Here is an 18,081-nt window from a genome sequence, read left to right as displayed (position 1 = left end):
TCCCATGACATGTAGGGATTATGGGAGCTACAATTCAAGATGTGATTTGTGGGAGAACACAGCCAAGTCATATCACTGATGTCTTCCAGAATATGTGCTGTATTTCTTGGGTCTGCTTGGGATCCCAGTTTAGAAAACTGAGGGTGGGTGGGCAAAGTTTCTGTGGCCATCAGGATGTATCTGTTTTCAGAAGGGGCCTGTAAGAGTTCATTTAACTGAATACTTGGTCAATGGGATCTGCATCTGAAAACAGAATTATCAGGCTTGCCACTCACTTAAAATATGACAATATGATTGTGATTTTGTGTTGGGGTTATTTTCCTGTTAAAAATGCTTCCCTGTCTCCAGTTATCTTGACTTGATGTCTAACTACTGGGATACAGAGCCCGACACTGGGCCTGACTGTCCTCACTTGTTGAATGGTGATGTCTGTGATACCAATCAGTTGTACAATCTTTTCCCATATGTCTATGGCCATATGTCTTATTCATCAAGTGACCTTAATATCATCATGATTGATTCACAGGAATACAGCACAAGACTTGAGATTTGACTCTAATTCTGCCATTTGTCAGCTCTGTGATATGGGACACTGCTTTGTGCTAAGCCTCAGTCAGGTCATCTCAGTGAGAAGCCTCACTTCCCAGAACTGCTGAAAGGGCTTAAGATGATGAGGCATGTGCTTAGAATGGAGAAATTCCCAAAGCACATTGGCTGATTCTGAATTTGCATAACCATGCCTTTTGTGAGCACAGCTTCCTGTTAATCCTGAGAAATAGTATTCCAATTGTCAATCTGAAGGAGGTGATGGCACATGACCATGACCATTTCTTTAGGATTTTGTTGTACCAAAGTAAGGTTGGCATTGCCTTTTGGTGATATTTGCAGTCAGAGGCTGTTAGAACTTTAAGCAACATTTGAGGTCAACCATTTCCTCATTGGAGAAGTGAAAAAAAAAACAAGACCCAGGCAAGGGAAAATACTGACTTAGGGCCGTGCCACTGATAAATGAGTCCTTCACACACAGTGTGGAGGGCATTTTTCCTGGCTGCAGAAGTCTTTCTGAATGTCACCTCTTCAGGGAGCACCAGACGGGGGCTGGTCAGAGGTACTGAACCACCAGCTGTCATGCATCCTCAGGCTTCACTTACTGGCCCCTCCAGCTGCAACTGGTTTTCTTCATGGCATAGGAAAATGCCAGTGTATTCCTGACAAGCCTGGTTAAGTGTCTTCAATAAAGAACCATATGAAACATCATGCATACATGGCAATTCTCTCACAGCTGGCCCTTAGAGAGATCTACACGTAAAGCTACATTTCATTAAATGGAAACCCAGAAATTAGCATTCTTAAAACACTGTCAATCCTTAAAGATTGTACCCAGCTCAAGGGAACTCTCTCAGTGGCCACTAATCCTGAGGCACAGGGAGGATCCTCTTTGCTCAAGGGATTCATCAGAATGTCCCAACTGTAGGCTTTCAGAATCATGAGGAACCTTGGAGACCTCTGAGAGGAAGGAAAAGGCTGGAGAATGATGGGGATCACCAAAGAATGCACAGTGGCTGGTTGCAAGGCTGGTACTAAAATTCTGCTTCTAGTCCTGTGATTGTTATTGTTATAATTATTCAAAGCTGTGCATGACAAATAAAACAATATCTTAAACAAGTAGAAAAATTCTGAAAAATTCTATTTTTTTCTGGAATAAATTGGCAAAAACATATATGGCTAGGTTTCAAATATCTCCCAATGATCAGATGGCTCAACTCACCTCCAATAAAGCTTTTTGGGTTGTCTCCTCCTGCATGTATTCTTCTGCCAACAAACTGCTTTTTGATGGTTGCTGGAAGCTCCCTGCTGGTGAGCAGGTCTGTTCTCAGGCCAGGAGCCACAGTGAGAACAGGGTGAGGGAAAGCATGGGGCCAGAAGCAAAGGGGAAAGTTCACTAGAGAATTCTTAGGAAGCCTCCCAGCTCCAGGCCTATCAGCCTTGTGCTTGGGGCAATTCATTTAACCACTTGAGTCTTGGTTTTCTCATGGATAAACCAGGGAGAATTATCACACTAATGATTTTGATAAAAATAATATAAATACCTGTAATCCCAGCACTTTGGGAGGCCAAGGTGGATGGATCACTTGAGGTCAGGAGTTCGAGACCAGCCTACCCAACATAGTGAAACCCCGTCTCCACTAAAAACACAGAAATTAGCCAAGCGTGGTGGCTGGTGCCTGTAATCCCAGCTACTCGGGAGGCTGAGGCAGGAGAATCGCTTGAACTCGGGAGGCAGAGGTTGCAGTGAGCCGAGATTGTGCCACTACACTCCAGCCTGGGTGACAGAGTGAGACTCCATCTCAAGAAAAAGAAAAAAAGAAAAAGAAATATATATATATATATATCTGCTGTGATGATTGCATAAGGTAATGAATGTCGCCATGCTTTCGAAACCCTGAGATACCATATATTAATAGATGGATGTTCTTACCACCTTGGCCCTGTGATGCAGACATAGCACTGTGTCTTCCTGTGCCTCAGATTTATCACCAGGAACCTGGGGATGAACTGACCTGACTTGACCTTGGAGGACCCAGGGAGAAGCAGGCTAGAACAGACATCCTTCTAGCCTTGCCCTATTTTATATCAACCTCTTGGGGGGCTGGGAGAGGCACCAGGGTGTCTGGAGAGGCACTGCAGGGAGTAACTATAAGCACAGATCCTGCATGAGGTCAGGCTCCCAAGTTGGAAATTTGGCTGTGCCATTACTAGCTCCACATGTCGGGGAAAATTAATCCCTTTGTGCCTCAATTTTTTCAACTGTAAAATAAAAATTAAAGCAGGGACCACCTCCTGGAATTGTGAGGAGGGTGAAATGCAATAGTGTATGTTGAGCGCCCTGCATGGTGACTTGCACACAGTTTGGCCTTATTTAATGATGGGCGTCATTGCCGTTACTCTTTAAGTGTCTCCAGGAGTCAGCAATGGCAGAGAGGACATAAGAAGGAGTATATCCAGCACAGCAAGAAGAAAACTTTGTTTCAAGCCCTGTTTCAGCTGGAAACGTAAAAGGAAAAGGGGTGGAGAAACGTGTGCTCCTCTCTCAATCTTTCCTTTGTGACGGCTGATTGAGCTTGCCTTTGGAAGACCTCCAGCAAGATGATCTGGGTTCTAGCTCTGGCTCTGTGATATAACTTCACACAAGTCACTTAACCTTTCCAGACCTCAGTGTCCTCATCTCTAAAATGGAGTGGGGGAATAAAATGATTCTCAGGTCTCTTCCATCTCTACCATGCTAAGAATAATTGCCCCTTTGGGCAGGTGACCAAAATAAACTCTCTAACTTCACTCTAGCCAGCTGGTCAGGAGGAACCCAGGGGGCCTGACTTCCAGCCCAGGCTCAGATGATTAGGGACTGTGGCTCCCCCTTTCTGGATTATCTCCTTAAGGGGTACTTGGCTCACCAGTCACCTTTGTTATTAATCCACCAGCTGCCATCAACATCTTGTCACTTGCTTCATAACACTAAGTATCCAACCTGGCCCCTACCCCCTTTGCCCACAACCACTGTTCATTTGTCATAGAGCCCCAGAACTTGAAATCATTCACTTCCTTCCCACCAGCCTGCTCCCTGGAACGCATCTGGGAACCAATCACCCAATTCAAGACATCTGTTTAGCTCACTTATAATCAAGCTGAAGAGAAGAAGGGCCAAGTCTCCTTCCATCAATCAATTACATGAACACAGCCTCAGAGGGCAGTGTGTGTGCACACGTGCACACATGCACACTGCAATGGGAGATACACGTGGAAAGCTGAATTCTTATTTCTCTTATCTGTGACCATTACTATGTTACAGATAGAAAAACAGGACTCTGCTCTTAATCACAGAACAGAAAATTGAAAATAATTAATTCTGAGGTTAACTAGCTCAGCGTCTTCATTTTATAGATGGGAAAATTAAGGCTCAGAAGAGTGAAGGGACTTGGCCAAGGTGGCATGGCCTAGGGCTTGGAGCAGTAAGAGAGTTGAGACAAGAACCCAGATTGGACTTCCAGTTTAATTCTCTGCTTGCAATTTCCAGGAAACACTCATGCAGAATATGTCTGTGTGTGTGTGTGTGTGTGTGTTGGGTAAGGAAGTCTCTAACAGAATGAAGCAGGCTCCAGAGGGCATGGTGAAATCCTTAGCAGTTTGTATCACTGCTCAATACGACATCTATCTAAATGGGTTTATACCTGAAACCAGAAGGTTGGAGATGAACTCTGAGCAATGTGGCATCCATGACAACAAGAGAAGCCTCGTGGTTAAGGGAGACCTCAGAATATGCAGATGGACCTCCCCACTTACTCTTCTGTCTCTAAAGAGACAGGACCTGCTGGGTGTTAATGTAAACATGGGGTTTCATTCTTGTTTTAAAACACAGGACGCTACCAGGCTGCCCGAACACAGACCTTCTACCCTTCAGGGACTCCCAGTCCAGTTGGGGGATGAACTCGCCCATACCTAACTCTAAGAGGCCTTGGGGAAAACAGAACAAGGGAGGCTCTTTGCCTGGGAGGACCAAAGGTCCACAGAAAAAGCAGCTGCTGGGCTGCATCTTGAAGGATGAAACAATTTGAACAGATAGTAAGGGTTTGACTAGGAAGTTTGCTAAGAACAGAGGAGGACATAAGGTTATTCTAGGCAGGTGAAGAACTGATATTGCTTAATTCAGTATAGTTGTATAAATTTTGAAGCTGAACTGCATGAATTAAATCCCAGCTCAAATACTAGTGTGATTAAAGGCAAAATGCTTTCAAGTTCCAGAGGGCAAAACTAGGGACTTAAAAGAATTTTTAAGCAAGAGCCTTAGAGCAAATGGAGCCATGCCACCAAAACCCACCTTTCGCTGTGCCCTGGGCACATTCAGATCTGTCGTCATGTCCTCACAATAATGCTGTCAGTTGGTAATCCTGATCACTTCCACTTTAAAGATGACATAGAGAACCAAAAGGAGTAGGTAGTGGCTGAAGGTAATACAACTCACAAGAATCAGAGCTGGGAATTCATTCCACGTCTCAGATCCCCGAGATGAGTTTTCCCCGCTATGGTTCTATGTGTTGCTTTCAGGCAGAGGCTGGAAGACCTTTTGTTGGGATGTTACAGAGGAGATTGTTTGACTGATTGATTTAATTTTTGAGATAGAGTTTCGCTCTGTCACCCAGGCTGGAGTGCAATGGTGCAGTCTCAGCTCATGGCAACCTCCACCTCCTGGGTTCAAGCAATTATCCTGCCTCAGCCTCCCAAGTAGCTGGGATTACAGGCGGCTGCCACCATGCCCAGCTAATTTTTTGTAGTTTTAATAGAGATGGGGTTTCGCCATCTTTGCCAGGCTGGTCTGGAACTCCTGACCTCAGGTGATCCACCTGCCTTGGCCTCCCAAAGTGCTGGGATTACAGGCATGAATCACCATGCCTGGCCCAGAGAAGATTTAAATAGGCAATGCAGAGGTGAGTTAAAGCCCTAGGATTACCAGACCTAGTTCTCCAGTCCAGCGAACACCCTCACCAGAATCCTGTTTTTAAGGTGCTCTCCAAGTGACTATGAGGCAACTAGACTGAGTGTGGCCATGTGTTCATCCACACCAGGAAGGCACTGACCCCACACTGAGGCAATCCGTGGGGCAGCAAAACTCTGCTGGGCTGGAAACCCAAGGTATTCAAGGGATGAGGTGTGTAAAGCAACAGATGGGACTGAAATGTGAGAAAATACTTTGTGAGCCCCCTTGTTGAGAAGAAAATGAACACTTGCCTCTACAGTAGAGAGGTTAGGCATGGGCTCTGCCAAGCAGATGGCCTGGGTTTGAATCTCTGCTTTGCTGCTAGTCCTGGGGAGATCACTAACCTCTCTAGGCCTGTTTCCTCATCCTACAGATGTGGCTATTTGATCAGACCACAGAAGGCCCTGACAGCTCACAATTTCTATGAGCTTCTTGTAGACCAAATTATTCTAGTCATCTACCCAAATGGGCTGGTTCAAGTCCTGTGAATTAGAGGTCTCTTCTGACACAAAGTTTTGCACCTGAGGTTGCTCTCGACAAAACATTTTAAGAGGATTTTCTCTCATTTTTCTCACTCTTGATCAGTCCTCTTCCTGAACATGTTTTGGACACATGTCTTTCTAGGTTGGTTAGAAGTGCTCTGTATACGGTATCTCAGATGTCCCAAAGCTGTCAAAAGAGAAATTCCTCAGCTCACTCATGTCTGCTGAATATTTTTTTTAGGTTAAGAAAAGAAAAAAAAAACAAGCCTGCTCAAAGTAGTTAAAATCACAGCTTTGAATCCTCAACCAAAATAAGTCCAGCTCAGGAACTGTTCTCCCCTTAGACACATTTCTTTCCTGAAACTGATTAACATGACTAGAAATGAGAGGGCTCGTGGGAATGTCCCTGTCCTTTAATAAAATAGAGAACTTTGGGGGCTGGAAACCTGTAGTTTGGGAATTGGGAGACCTCAGTTTTCTCCTCATTTGTCCCTGAACTGCTGAGCAGACATTGCAATTACCTCTAGTGAGTACACAATGAGTACAAAACATGAGAGAAGTATTAGGTATGCAAAAGGAAACAAGATGTGAATTCCTTGACGTTTAAATGCTTAAAGTCTAGGAAGAGTGATAATGCAGGACCACAAATAACTAAGACAAAAGGAAAAGTGTGACACAGAGGCACCAAGTAGCAGGGAGACACATAAAAATTTTCTCCATGAGAATATGGGGATAAAGTGAGGTCCACAACCTCACTTCTAATTTGGGGTTATAGTGCGGTTCTAATTTGGGGTTATAGTGCGGTCACCAGCTGCTGGTTGTGAATACTTGCTATATGGTATCCAAGAGGAAGCTCTATTAAATCCAAGAGCCATGTCATGTCTGCTAAAACTGAGCAAACCTTCCTATTAGGTACTGTTGGTTCATTAGACCCAGAGAGAGATTCTATCTCCACAGAACTGATTGGAATGTTGGGGGTACCACACATACATACAACATTCCTTCATCTAAAAATTCATCACTTCCTTGGCTTTGGTGTTGATATGATTTGGTTGTGTCCCCACCCAAATCTCATCTTGAACTGTAGCTCTCATAATTCCCACATGCCATGGGAGAGACCCTGTGCAAGGTAATTGAATCATGGGGACAGGTCTTCCCTATGTTGTTCTCATGATCGTGAATAGTCTCATGAGATCTGATAGTTTTATAATGTGGAGTTCCCCTGCACACGCTCTCTTTGCCTGCCACCATGTAAGATGTGGCAAGAGGTAAGCACATCTTACTTACCACAAAATGCTCCTACTTGCCTTCTGACATGATTGTGAGGTCTCCCCAGCCACGTGGAACTGTGAGTCAATTAAACCTCTTTCCTTTATAAATTACCCAGTCTCGGGTTTGTCTTTATTAGCAGCATGAGCACAGACTAACACAGGTGACTATACCATCTCCTGGTTCTCCTCCTGTCTCCCATTTCTTCATCTCTCTCTGTTTCATGCTCCTCTTCCTCTGCTTACCTCTCAAATGAAACATCCTGGATCTCCTCTGGGTCTTCAACCTCCAATCACCAGCTTCAACCTCAGTCTGTGTGCATCTGTGTGTGTGTGTGTGTGTGGTGTGTGTGTGTGTGTGTATGATGGAGTCTCGTTCTGTCACCCAGGCTGGAATGCAGTCACACTCTCGCCTCACTGCAACCTCTGCCTCCTGGGTTCAAGCGATTCTCCTACCTCAGCCTTCCAAGTAGCTGAGGCTAGAGACACATGTGCACCCAGCTAATTTTTGTATTTTTAGTAGAGACAGGGTTTCACCATGTTAGCCAGGCTGGTCTTGAACTCCTGACCTCAGGTGATCCACCTGCATGGCCTTCCAAATTGCTGGGATTACAGGCGTGAGCAACTGTGCCTGGCCTCAACCTCAGTTTTGCTGTTAATAACTCTCCATCCACTTCTCTCCTCAAAGGCAAGGCCTGGGTTTACAGCTCTCTACTGGCCATCTTCACCTGGCTGTCTTGAAGGCATTTCAAATGTAACTTGATTATGGTGGATCTCACCACATTTCCTCCTCCCTGTAGATGTCTTGGTCAACATCTTTCCTTGCCAAACGTTTCTCTCCTCTGTTCCAGTCAATGACATCTTCAATTACTCAAGTAATCTCAATTACTCAAGGTGGATTCTCCTGAATAGGAAACCAAGTGGTGCTCACCTTACATCCAGAATCTCTTCCAGATTCTCCTCTTTCCCTTTCTTTTCCATCCTATGCCTCATGTGTAGGAACATGCCCAACTCCTGAGCATTCCCAGAGTAACTGTCTCTCCAGCCTCACCCCAGGTCCTCTACAACCTTTGCCACAGAGCTTGACCTGTTCCCAAACACCTTTGCACATGCATCCCTTTTGTCCAGAACACTCTTCTCACGACTCTCTGTGTTCCCTAGAGTCCAAGGTCCAGTTCAGCTGCCACAGTCTCCAAAACGTCTCTCTTCTTGAGTCCTCTACAGACCTGTTCCTCCGTCCTCTGTGTTCCTGGGCCTCTGTTTCTGCATATGTCAAAGAGCAGGCATGCTTACCTCTTCCCCCAGAGCTCCTTGAGGGAAGCAAATGTGTCCTATTTGTCTTTATCACTGACATGCCTAGAGCACAACCAAGCATACACTCAGCACTCCACGACTGTTGACATCCCTTCTCCCATTCTGTGTTGGTGGAGACATGCTAAGGGGGAAATGATGCAGGCAGGGTGGAGGGTGCGGGAGGGCCTCTGCAGGGGGAAGTCAAGACTGAAGCAAGCACTAGGAAGCCACCTGCCCAAGGGTGAGAGCTGAACCCATGTGAACAGGAAAAAGAATAAATGAAAAGGCAGTCAGAGAGCCAAGGAAGACCCCTACTTTTGTGTCTTTCTCTTTCCCTGTGTGTCTCTCTCTGTTTCTGTCCCCTCATCATGTTTCCCTTTTCATGAAAAGTGTTTTGAATGGATCTTTTCTGACTTGTTTTTCTCACCTTTGTGTCACATGGTCATTCATTCTCTTATATTTTATTCTGACGTTTTTTCTTTCTGCATTTCCTTACTCAGCTTGCCACCAACATAGAGATAATTGTTCATATTTGTGAATGGCTCTATGTGTCTTTGTTTTAAAGGGATATGACCAAGAGGAGCATTTTAAACATGTCTCTCCTTGACACACCTAAGCCAACTCCTTTAGATTGAATTTCCATGGATTGAGTACATTGGCTCCCAGCAGGTCAGGGCCCCCAAGGTGATAGCCTGGTCCCTGATCCTTGGTCTTGTGTGACTGCCAGCATTACTGTCCCCTTTGGGACTCAGCCTTTGTGGTGAATGCATGCAGAGATCTTTTGCTTACCAAGCTTGTAGATGAAAATACAGAGGCATGAGCTAGGAAAGAGCTTGACCCCCTAGCTCAGTGGAGCAAGGCTAGGAAAAGAACACAAAAAGACCTGGCCTGGAAGGGGCAGAGGAGTTGGTAAGGAAGCTTTCAACCCTGACAACAGTCCACAAGGGAGCTGCTTTTCACTGACACCAGTGCTCCTGAGGACCAGAATGGCTGATCACGGCCAGCCACATTAAATACGTAATTTCAGAAATGCGATCAAACTGTCTTCCTGCCAGAGCTATGAAGCAAATCCCATACAGAGCTGGAGGTCCTTTGTGTTTTCCATTTTTGATTCTGTGTTAGGCTGATTTTTTTTTTTTGAGAGAGAGATATTTAATTTACATAGTCTTTTCAATCAAAGAAATTGATACATTAACAGGATGGGTGGTGATGGTGGCAGTGGCAGGGAAAGTAATTAAAGAGTCTAATTTTTCTTTCTAAAAGCACCAGCCCCTGAATTGGATAGGTCTCCTTGGACTGGAAAGCAGACAAAGTTTGAATAGAACTTTTATTCAAATCTAACAATTATTTTGTTGTGCTTAGATGTTGGGATGTTGGGAAGAATATTTTCTTTTCCAGGAGCCAATGTTCTGGACATTAGGGGGCTGGATCAGTTTCTTAGGGCAGTGATAACAACGTACCATCAACTGAGTGGCTTAAAATAACAGAAATTTATTTTCTCACAGTTTTGGAGGCCAAAAATTCATAGTTAACATGTAGGCAGGGCCATGCTCTCTCTGAAGCACTAAAGAAGGATTTGTTCCAGGCCTTCCTCTTAGCTCCCAATGCCGCCCGCAATCCTTGGTGTTCCTTGGCTTATAGACACATCACTCTAATTTCTGACTCCATAGTTACATGGTGTGCACCCTATATGTGCCTGTGTTTTATCTTCTTATAAGGACACCAATCATGTTGGATTAAGGCCTATCCTAATCCAGTATGGTCTCATTTTTATTTGATTGCAAAGACTCTATTTCCAAATAAGGTCACATTCACAGGTACTAGGGCACTAGAACTTTAACAAAATTTTGTGGGGAGAGGCAAGTCAATCCCCAGGGACCATAGTCTGGGATGGGGAGGGAGGGCAGAGAAGACAAGACTACCTACAGTGCCAAGGGGATTCCACTCATGGTTAGAGAGGGTTCAATTACTTGGCCTGCCTGGGATAGTCTCCATTTGGTGATATCAAGTCTTGGTCCTATGGCTACCCAAGGTCTTAGACATCAGATTGATCATTTAGCTAAACACCAGGTCATCCAGGAAGTGGGCATGCTCTCCAGGCAGGGAAAGCTCATCTTTGAAATAACTTTGTGATATGATAGAAAGAGCACTCAGAGAGTCAGAAAGTCCAGGTTCATTCTTTTCTAATGGCTCACCTAACCCTGTAAATTGAAAGCACATTAATAAACTCCTTTGACCCTCGATTTGTATTTCCATAAAAATAAAATATAAAATAATTTTCATCTACTGCAATTTTATAATACAACTTAAATGAGAAAAGTGGGTGAAAGAGTTTTGCAATGTATAATGTTTTGTTTTTTTAAATAAATTAAAAGTCCCTTTCTCCTGCTCATATGGGTAGAACTTTTCATCGTTCTGTTTAAAAAGTTGATGTCCTAAACTCAGAGTGGGCAAATATGATTTAAAGCTGGAAAGGATACCATCTGTCTCTGTGGCTCTAAAACTGAAGGTGATCAAAACTGCCTTTCAAAACCCCCAGTGGCCTCAATCTTTTAGCATCTGGTGCTACCTGATGGAACAGATTTTTATCTGGGTAGGTAGTTAGAGCCTAATCCTTTAGCCAAGCCTATAAATAAGTCTAAAGGCATTAGAGCTGATGATAAAAAGAAAAATAAAGTCTTTCTTTAGACGTCCTCCCTCTCAAAGCCTTAGGGGAGGAATGTGCAGCCCTTTGCTCGCTGATGATGAAATTAGTGGGCACTCGTCATTCAACACAAAGGCGAGAAAGGACTGGAATCTGATGTCAAAAGCCACGGAAGAGAATATATTTTACACAGCATATCAGGCCCCAACACAAATCAGAAGAAATATGGGGAGCCTTCAAAAAGGTAGGTCAAACTTTTTCCTCAAGCAGATAATTACATACTAGGGGTGAGTAAATCTTATTAGCCTCTTTCCACCTCGTCTCTTCTGATAAAACACTGGAAAGAAGAAAGCCATTCCAATTCAGAACTGGACAGCTCACCCAAGAGAGGCCTAGCCTAGTGGTCATCAGGACACCTGCGGTCAGGTTGTTGATGCTCACTCTCATTCCCCCACCCTGACATCCCCCCACCAGAATGCAGGTGAAGACAGCCAGCCAAGCATGAAGTTCCATGATGGACTTGCAGAGACTTGGTGAATTCTCACTGTCTGAAGAACGATCCCTTCAGGCAGCAATTTTCCAGTCAAATTTATCTGCCCAAGTTTGAGGCCTTAAAATTAATGAAGTTGTTAACATTTCTTAAAATGTCTTTCACGGCAGTTGAAAAGTATGGATTTATCACCCAACTTGGCTGGCCTCTTTGATTCAGACATGTGGGCTGAGCTCTGGCCAACATCCTTAAGGGGACCAGACTCTTGGCCTTAGCTCTGCCTTTAGCTTGTTCTGCAGTGGGTTTGGGGCAAGTCTTTGTCTGTGCTCTGAGGTCAGCCCACCGGGGACACTATGGCAATGGGCTTAGCTGCCTATGGAATGATTTCTCTGGCCTATGAGCGCTGAAAGGGAAGGGCCAACCCTTACCTGTCTTTATGTTTGCATCACTTCCCACATCAGGCACAGGGCCAAGCACACAGAGATGGTGATGGTGGTGGTAATGTCTTTATAAGTCTCAGCTGAATTAAATATGGCAGAAAGATGTAAAGCCTCTGGAATGCCCACCATGATCAGTTAAGGAACCACCAATGAAGAATCAGCTCCTCCTTCCCCATAAATCAATAGCAACAATGGTGGTGACTTGGGTACTCTTACCCAGCACTTGGGCAGTAACTGCCAATGGTTTGGGTCCTCTCCTCTGCCAAGAAGGGAAATCATGAGGATTCCAGGCCATAAGGAGAGTTTGAAAGAGATCTTGAAAAACCTCCAGATCAATTCCTTTACCCTAAGGTGGCATGCCATTTCACCCTCATTTTACAGATAAGGAGGATGAAGCTCAGGGAGCAACAAATGGGTTTATCAGGGCCAAGCTGTGGGTAGGAGGCAGCTTAATAAGCTTTCATGATTTTCTCCTTTTGACCTGCAACCTCTTACAAGATGCTCTGCAGGGAACAAATATGTTACCCTCTGCAGCATGGAGGGGGTAGATTTGCCCCTTTGGGCGTTCTGCATTTTATAAAAATTGTCCTTCTGTAGAGATACTGAATGACTTTGGGAGCAAAATCAAAAATGTTACCTGAAGACCAGTTGTATCGCAAATCTGGTCACAAAGCATTAACAATGCAAAGATCCAGATATCAATTATTTATAGGTACTTGCCCTTATCATAAGGTGACACTCAGTGTCTGGCTTAAATAAAATCAGGAAGTAATTCGTTTCTGGAATCTCCTGACAACCACTGATCTTTCTCTCCTGCGAGGGCTGCTTAAGAGTCGCAGGAAACATTCCAGCACAGAACATAATTCTAAACTGCCCTAGGGTTTTTGATGGATTTTTTTTTTAAGTTCAAAATATGGTACAGAAAGGTACAATTAATATGAACCAAGAGCGTTATAGATGAGAGACAGCAGGCTTTGGACTGGAAGCTTTTCTACAGTGAGTGGAACATCTCTGTTAGGTGCATTTTAAATAGCTTAGGCCCAAGGGTATAGACTGCATAGAGGAATAGGTAAATATGCCCAGAAGGGACTCTAGAACTCAGTGCCACACCAGGTTTATAGATACTTAATTGAATCAGGCCTGATGAATGAGTTTCATCTCTGGAGGCCTTTTGCATTCATTCATCATAAATATGAGGCTGGTGCAAAAGTAATTGTGGTTATTGCTATTGAAAGTAGCCATTGAAAAACTAGTAAGTCTTTATGCATAACTTCCATGCGATAGAATAAAGTGGAAAGCAAGCTTAGTGCCTGTCCTTATGGGGTTCACCCTAGAGGAGTTCAAGAGAATTAAAATGTTCATTTGGAAATGCCTCTTCTCTCCTCTAAATCTTCTCACTGCAGAGACCCAGCTACTATCAACTGTTAGAATGAGCACAGAGAAGGAGGAATCTTATACCATGTAAAGGCAGCCTCCTGAGGGCTCCTAGGACAGGACCTACCAGGCTGGGTAGGTGGCACCTGGGAGAAAAAATGAAAGTAGGGGAAGAACTCTGGCTTGGTAGCTGGAGAAACCACTCTGTGTGATCTTATTAAACTTATTTTCCGCATCTGTAAAAATGTAATTGGACCTGGTCTCTTCATGTCGGATGCTGTTGCAGAATCAAATGAACCAAAATAATATCAAAGAACATGTTTGGGAAACTTTAAGGAGCTTCTTAACTGTAAGGGGCCCTGGAAGACCTGTGACGCTCACAATAATAATCCCATCTTAAGAGATTGTGATTGTTGGCCGGGCACGGTGGCTCACTCCTGTAATCCCAGCACTTTAGAAGGCTGAGGCAGGCGGATCATGAGGTCAGGAGATCAAGACCATCCTGGCTAACACAGTCAAACCCCGTGTCTACTAAAAATACCAAAAAAAAAAAAAAAAAAAAAAAAAAATTAGCCAAGCGTGGTGGTGGGCACCTGTAGTCCCAGCTACACGGGAGGCTGAGGCAGGACAATAGTGTGAACCCGGGAGGTGGAGCTTGCAGTGAGCCGAGATCGTGCCACTGCACTCCAGCCTGGGCGACAGAGCAAGACTCCGTCTCAAAAAAAAAAAGAGAGCGAGAGATTGTGATTGTTAGAAACACTGTGGGTTAGAACCAGAAAGCAAGCCACAGGCAAGATGCAAATGAGCATCTCCCCTAATGATTGATAAGGGGATGGCTGGAATACTATACACCATAAAGGCTAAGTGGTAGGGATATGGCAGCCACAAAGCCGTTGGCTCCCAGCAGGATACAGAATGCAGCTGGAATGGCCTGGCTGGAATGGTCCACGGGGTTGAGCGTCACTGGGAGACAGAGGGTTCAGAAAGACTTCTTTTGCATGTAGGGAGCTGAGGGAATCCCCTGGAGCACTATGAATCCCAAACTGAAACTCACAAAGTCCTTATTACGAGATGGTGACGGTGCATCTCAAGTAACTATTAAACATGTACTTACCATATCGGCTGCGATGAGACAGGAAAGGGAAGGAGTCTTTCATTATCCAGGTGAGATTCCATGTAAAATAATCAGGAGGAGAAGGCATGTTTGTTGGTGATTCCAAGAAGCTATGACCTGGACATAAAAACAAAGAAAACACTGATCCATGTGCTTGGGGTGTGTCTTTTAGCTGTCACTCAATATCAGTCAAAAATGAAGTTTATAAGGGGCTTTCATGACATCCATCAGAAAGATGAGGGGGAAAAAATTGAGCCACCAGTAGACTGAGTTGACCTCAGGTCCCCGATGTACATTTTCTACCAAGGGCAGACAGATCTAAGGGGTCTGAATGTTCTTACCAAGGCCATGCTGAGGATCTCTGGGAGACGAACTAGAAGCCAGGGCACTTAACGGCTTGGTCTAAGAGTTCTACCCAAAGTCTATTCTGCCTATAATAATTTGTGCAGCTTTACAGAGATCTCCAATTCATCTCGTCCAGATAATGCCTCCATCCCTACTTTATGTTCAGACTTGTAACTTCATCTAATATTGTTTGCTTGAGTTATTGCCTTATCAATGAGAGGGCTGAAATTGCACTCTGAAGTTATGAGTTCTTAACAATTATGTTATTTTCAGGGTTGTGGGGGAAGCTAGGGGACTGGAGTTTTCCCAAAGCCAAGAGGCCAGAAAGCCAAAAGGATTAATGTTTCTGATTTACATGACAGAAAGAAGGCTTGAAAGAAAAGCAGCAGGGAAGCATTATTCCTGTCCTTAGCAGCACCTCAAGTGGATTTTGTGTGTCGAAAAGTCATTACAATATATCTACAAATCAAGTGATCACACACTGCCTGCTCTAACACAGTGCTTTCCAGAAAATCCCAAGCTCAGTCACTATTTGCTAATGTTTTATGGCAGACAAAAAGCCTTTTTTGTTAAAGAAGGAAGGATTTGAGAATTAGTTCTCTTTCATAGATAGATGTGTCACAAGACTGAGTGCAGGGAGGAGGGAAGGAAGGAAACTAGCATTTCTTCTGTAGTTTCTCTGGTACAGGTGCCATGCTGGAATCTTTACCTACATAATGTCACATGATATTCACCATGGCTCTCTGAGGTAGAAATGATCATCTCCATTTTACAGCATCAACTGAGACCCAGAGAGGCAAGTGATGGAAGCAGGAACTGAGCCCAGGTTTGCCTCATATCAACAGGCCATGTTCTACGGTGAATGGGCAGATCTGCTACTCTGGTGGTAACTGTTAATCCACTTGGAGGGACTTTGTGAAGAGGAAAAGGAGGAGAAGAAGAGAAAGAAGAAAAGGCAGGCAGTAGCAGTAGCAGAGGCATTTTCCCAGTCTGCCTGCTCTGCAGTTTCTTCCGCATTACCCCCTGCACCAGCTCTTGCAGGTTCTGGTCTCCCACCTCTAACTCCCTTTTAGGATCAACCCCACTTCACACACTTGAAGGAAATCTCTGGCCTGATTACACATGGCAGTCTCTTGTTTCCAGACCCCTCCACTATTTTACCTGCAGGTGCTGCCCTTAGGCAATGCTTATTAAAGGCCCTTGTGCCCTGCAACTGGGACAGGATGGGCATTCCACGGTCTACTTCCTAAAAAAACATTTTAATCTCTGCTTTCCATAGCTCTGAGTTGGAAGTGCTGGCTCCTGGGTATCTAGGAGAGAATTTTTACTTTTCTCTTATATTTGGTCTACAGAGATTAGAACGGAATTGATTGGTGCCCCGTACATCTTTCTGCAGCATTTCTGCAAAACAGCTCGGAGGAAATGCACTGAAAGGGGTGAGAGTCTGTGCTCGTGAGTTGCAGAGAGAAGCCATCTCATTTCACCTGCACATCACCTCTGTTTCATAGATAGGCAATGGGGCTCAGAGAAGCGAATGCAAAGCCACGTAGGGTTACTTTGGGTGGAGTTAAGTTTATTAGCCTTTTAAAAAATTAGTATGTATTGAGCACATATGGACCGGGTATGATGCTAAGTGCTTTAAATGTGTGATTTTGTTTACTTCTTACAGTAACCTTGTGAGTAAGTTTATTTGTCCTCATTTTGAGGAATGCTGAGGAAATTGAGGCATAAAGAGGTTAGTTACCTTGACTACAGCCACACAGCCAGCAGGAGACAGGAAATCAGGGTCAAAAGACTAGATCAACTGACACTGAAGTCCAAGCTCCTTTCACCACTCTGCACAGGCCACAGACTGGTGCAGGTGGTCCTCGGCTCTCCACAGGGCCTGGCAGGGCCCCCACGGCACAATGGCTGAGGTCAGACGCCACCACTGAGCACGCTTCAGAACAGGGCAAGTGGGAAGGATCTGGGAAGACTCGGACAATCAATCCCCTGCAATGACTCCCATGTGAATAAAAATTCACTTAGACCCTAGGTCTGAGTCATCGGCTAATCTCAAATTTTTTGTAGCTTTGAAGTGACAGGAAGACTAACCCTAGGTTATACTTTCCTGTTTCTAAGTGATGTCATTTTTCTGAACCATTCAGTTTGGGAATGATATTAACTTCTTCCTGGATGTGAAGAACCAAGCAGATGGGGCTAGACTTCAGGAAGCACTTATGAATCTGTGAATGGGTACAGAATGGCAGATAACTTTGATATGAATGGGGGCCAGATAATATATTCAGGGGTTAAAAAAAAAGAAAGCTTTCAAAAGGAAGGGCTCTGAGGGCTGGGTCATGACCCAGCAAGGTAGTATGGACATCACTGTGGGCCATCCCTTCAGAAGCATGAGCTTAAAGCCTTTTATATCACAAAACACCAATAACTTGCCAGGCATCCACAGGGTTGAATATTGCAGGGTTGAAAAAAAGCAGAAAGTCTTATCTTGCCCTTAAAGGAACTCCTAGAATTTCTTCCAGCCAGTGGGTTCACAGGGTGTCCAATCTTACCCCTGAGAGTAGGGAGTGCAAGTGATAAGCGGATGAGGCTAGGGAGCTAATGTGGGGGTCAGCCAAAAGGCTGAGCCTCCCCACCTGAAAAGTCAAGGATCAAGGAAAGCAAAGCCCACATGAATGCAGTTGTTTGCCAAAATCAGAAGCATTGGAAAAGAAATGAGTGCTAGTCAAAATTCATAGAATACACATCAATGTAGACTATAAAGAACAAAATACTTCTGCATTTAACAAGTACAGGGTCAAGACCCTGTCTGTTCCCATCATGCTCTTTACCCTTGCCCTACCCAACCACTGCAGGGAAGGATTTTCTAGCAGAAAGAGAAGCCATGCCATCAGAAGCAATCCATTTAAGCTAGAGAAAGCCTTGTCTTTTCAGAGTTCCACTCTGAAAATACGAGGATCCAGAGTGAAATGGGCCTCATCAATGCAGATATGTGGGTGAAGGTATGAATGCAGACCAACTGGCTCAAGTAGAGTGACTCTTGGACCTTGGAAGATGAAGCGTAGAGGATAAAGGAGTGGGGAGATAGGAGCAGGAGCTTC

The 18,081-nt window shown here is 44.5% G+C and overlaps 1 protein-coding gene across 1 annotated transcript in view; it reads right to left on the bottom strand.

The window, feature by feature from the left end:
* ALK (ALK receptor tyrosine kinase) overlaps positions 1-16,211 on the bottom strand; it is a 525,427-nt gene extending 509,216 nt beyond the window's left edge. Inside the window, exons 1-2 of the mRNA XM_030799790.1 lie at positions 16,142-16,211; positions 14,636-14,752 (exon numbers count right to left, since the gene is read on the bottom strand). Of these exons, the coding sequence (XP_030655650.1) occupies positions 14,636-14,752; positions 16,142-16,211 (187 nt within the window). The remainder of the gene's footprint in view (positions 1-14,635; positions 14,753-16,141) is intronic.
* Positions 16,212-18,081: the final 1,870 nt, after the last annotated feature.

The sequence above is a fragment of the Nomascus leucogenys genome, chromosome 19 (genome assembly GCF_006542625.1).
Source record: "Nomascus leucogenys isolate Asia chromosome 19, Asia_NLE_v1, whole genome shotgun sequence".
NCBI lineage: Eukaryota > Metazoa > Chordata > Mammalia > Primates > Hylobatidae > Nomascus > Nomascus leucogenys.
The sequence above is the reverse complement of the archived record's forward strand: the minus strand, read 5'-3'. Positions and strand labels throughout refer to the sequence as shown.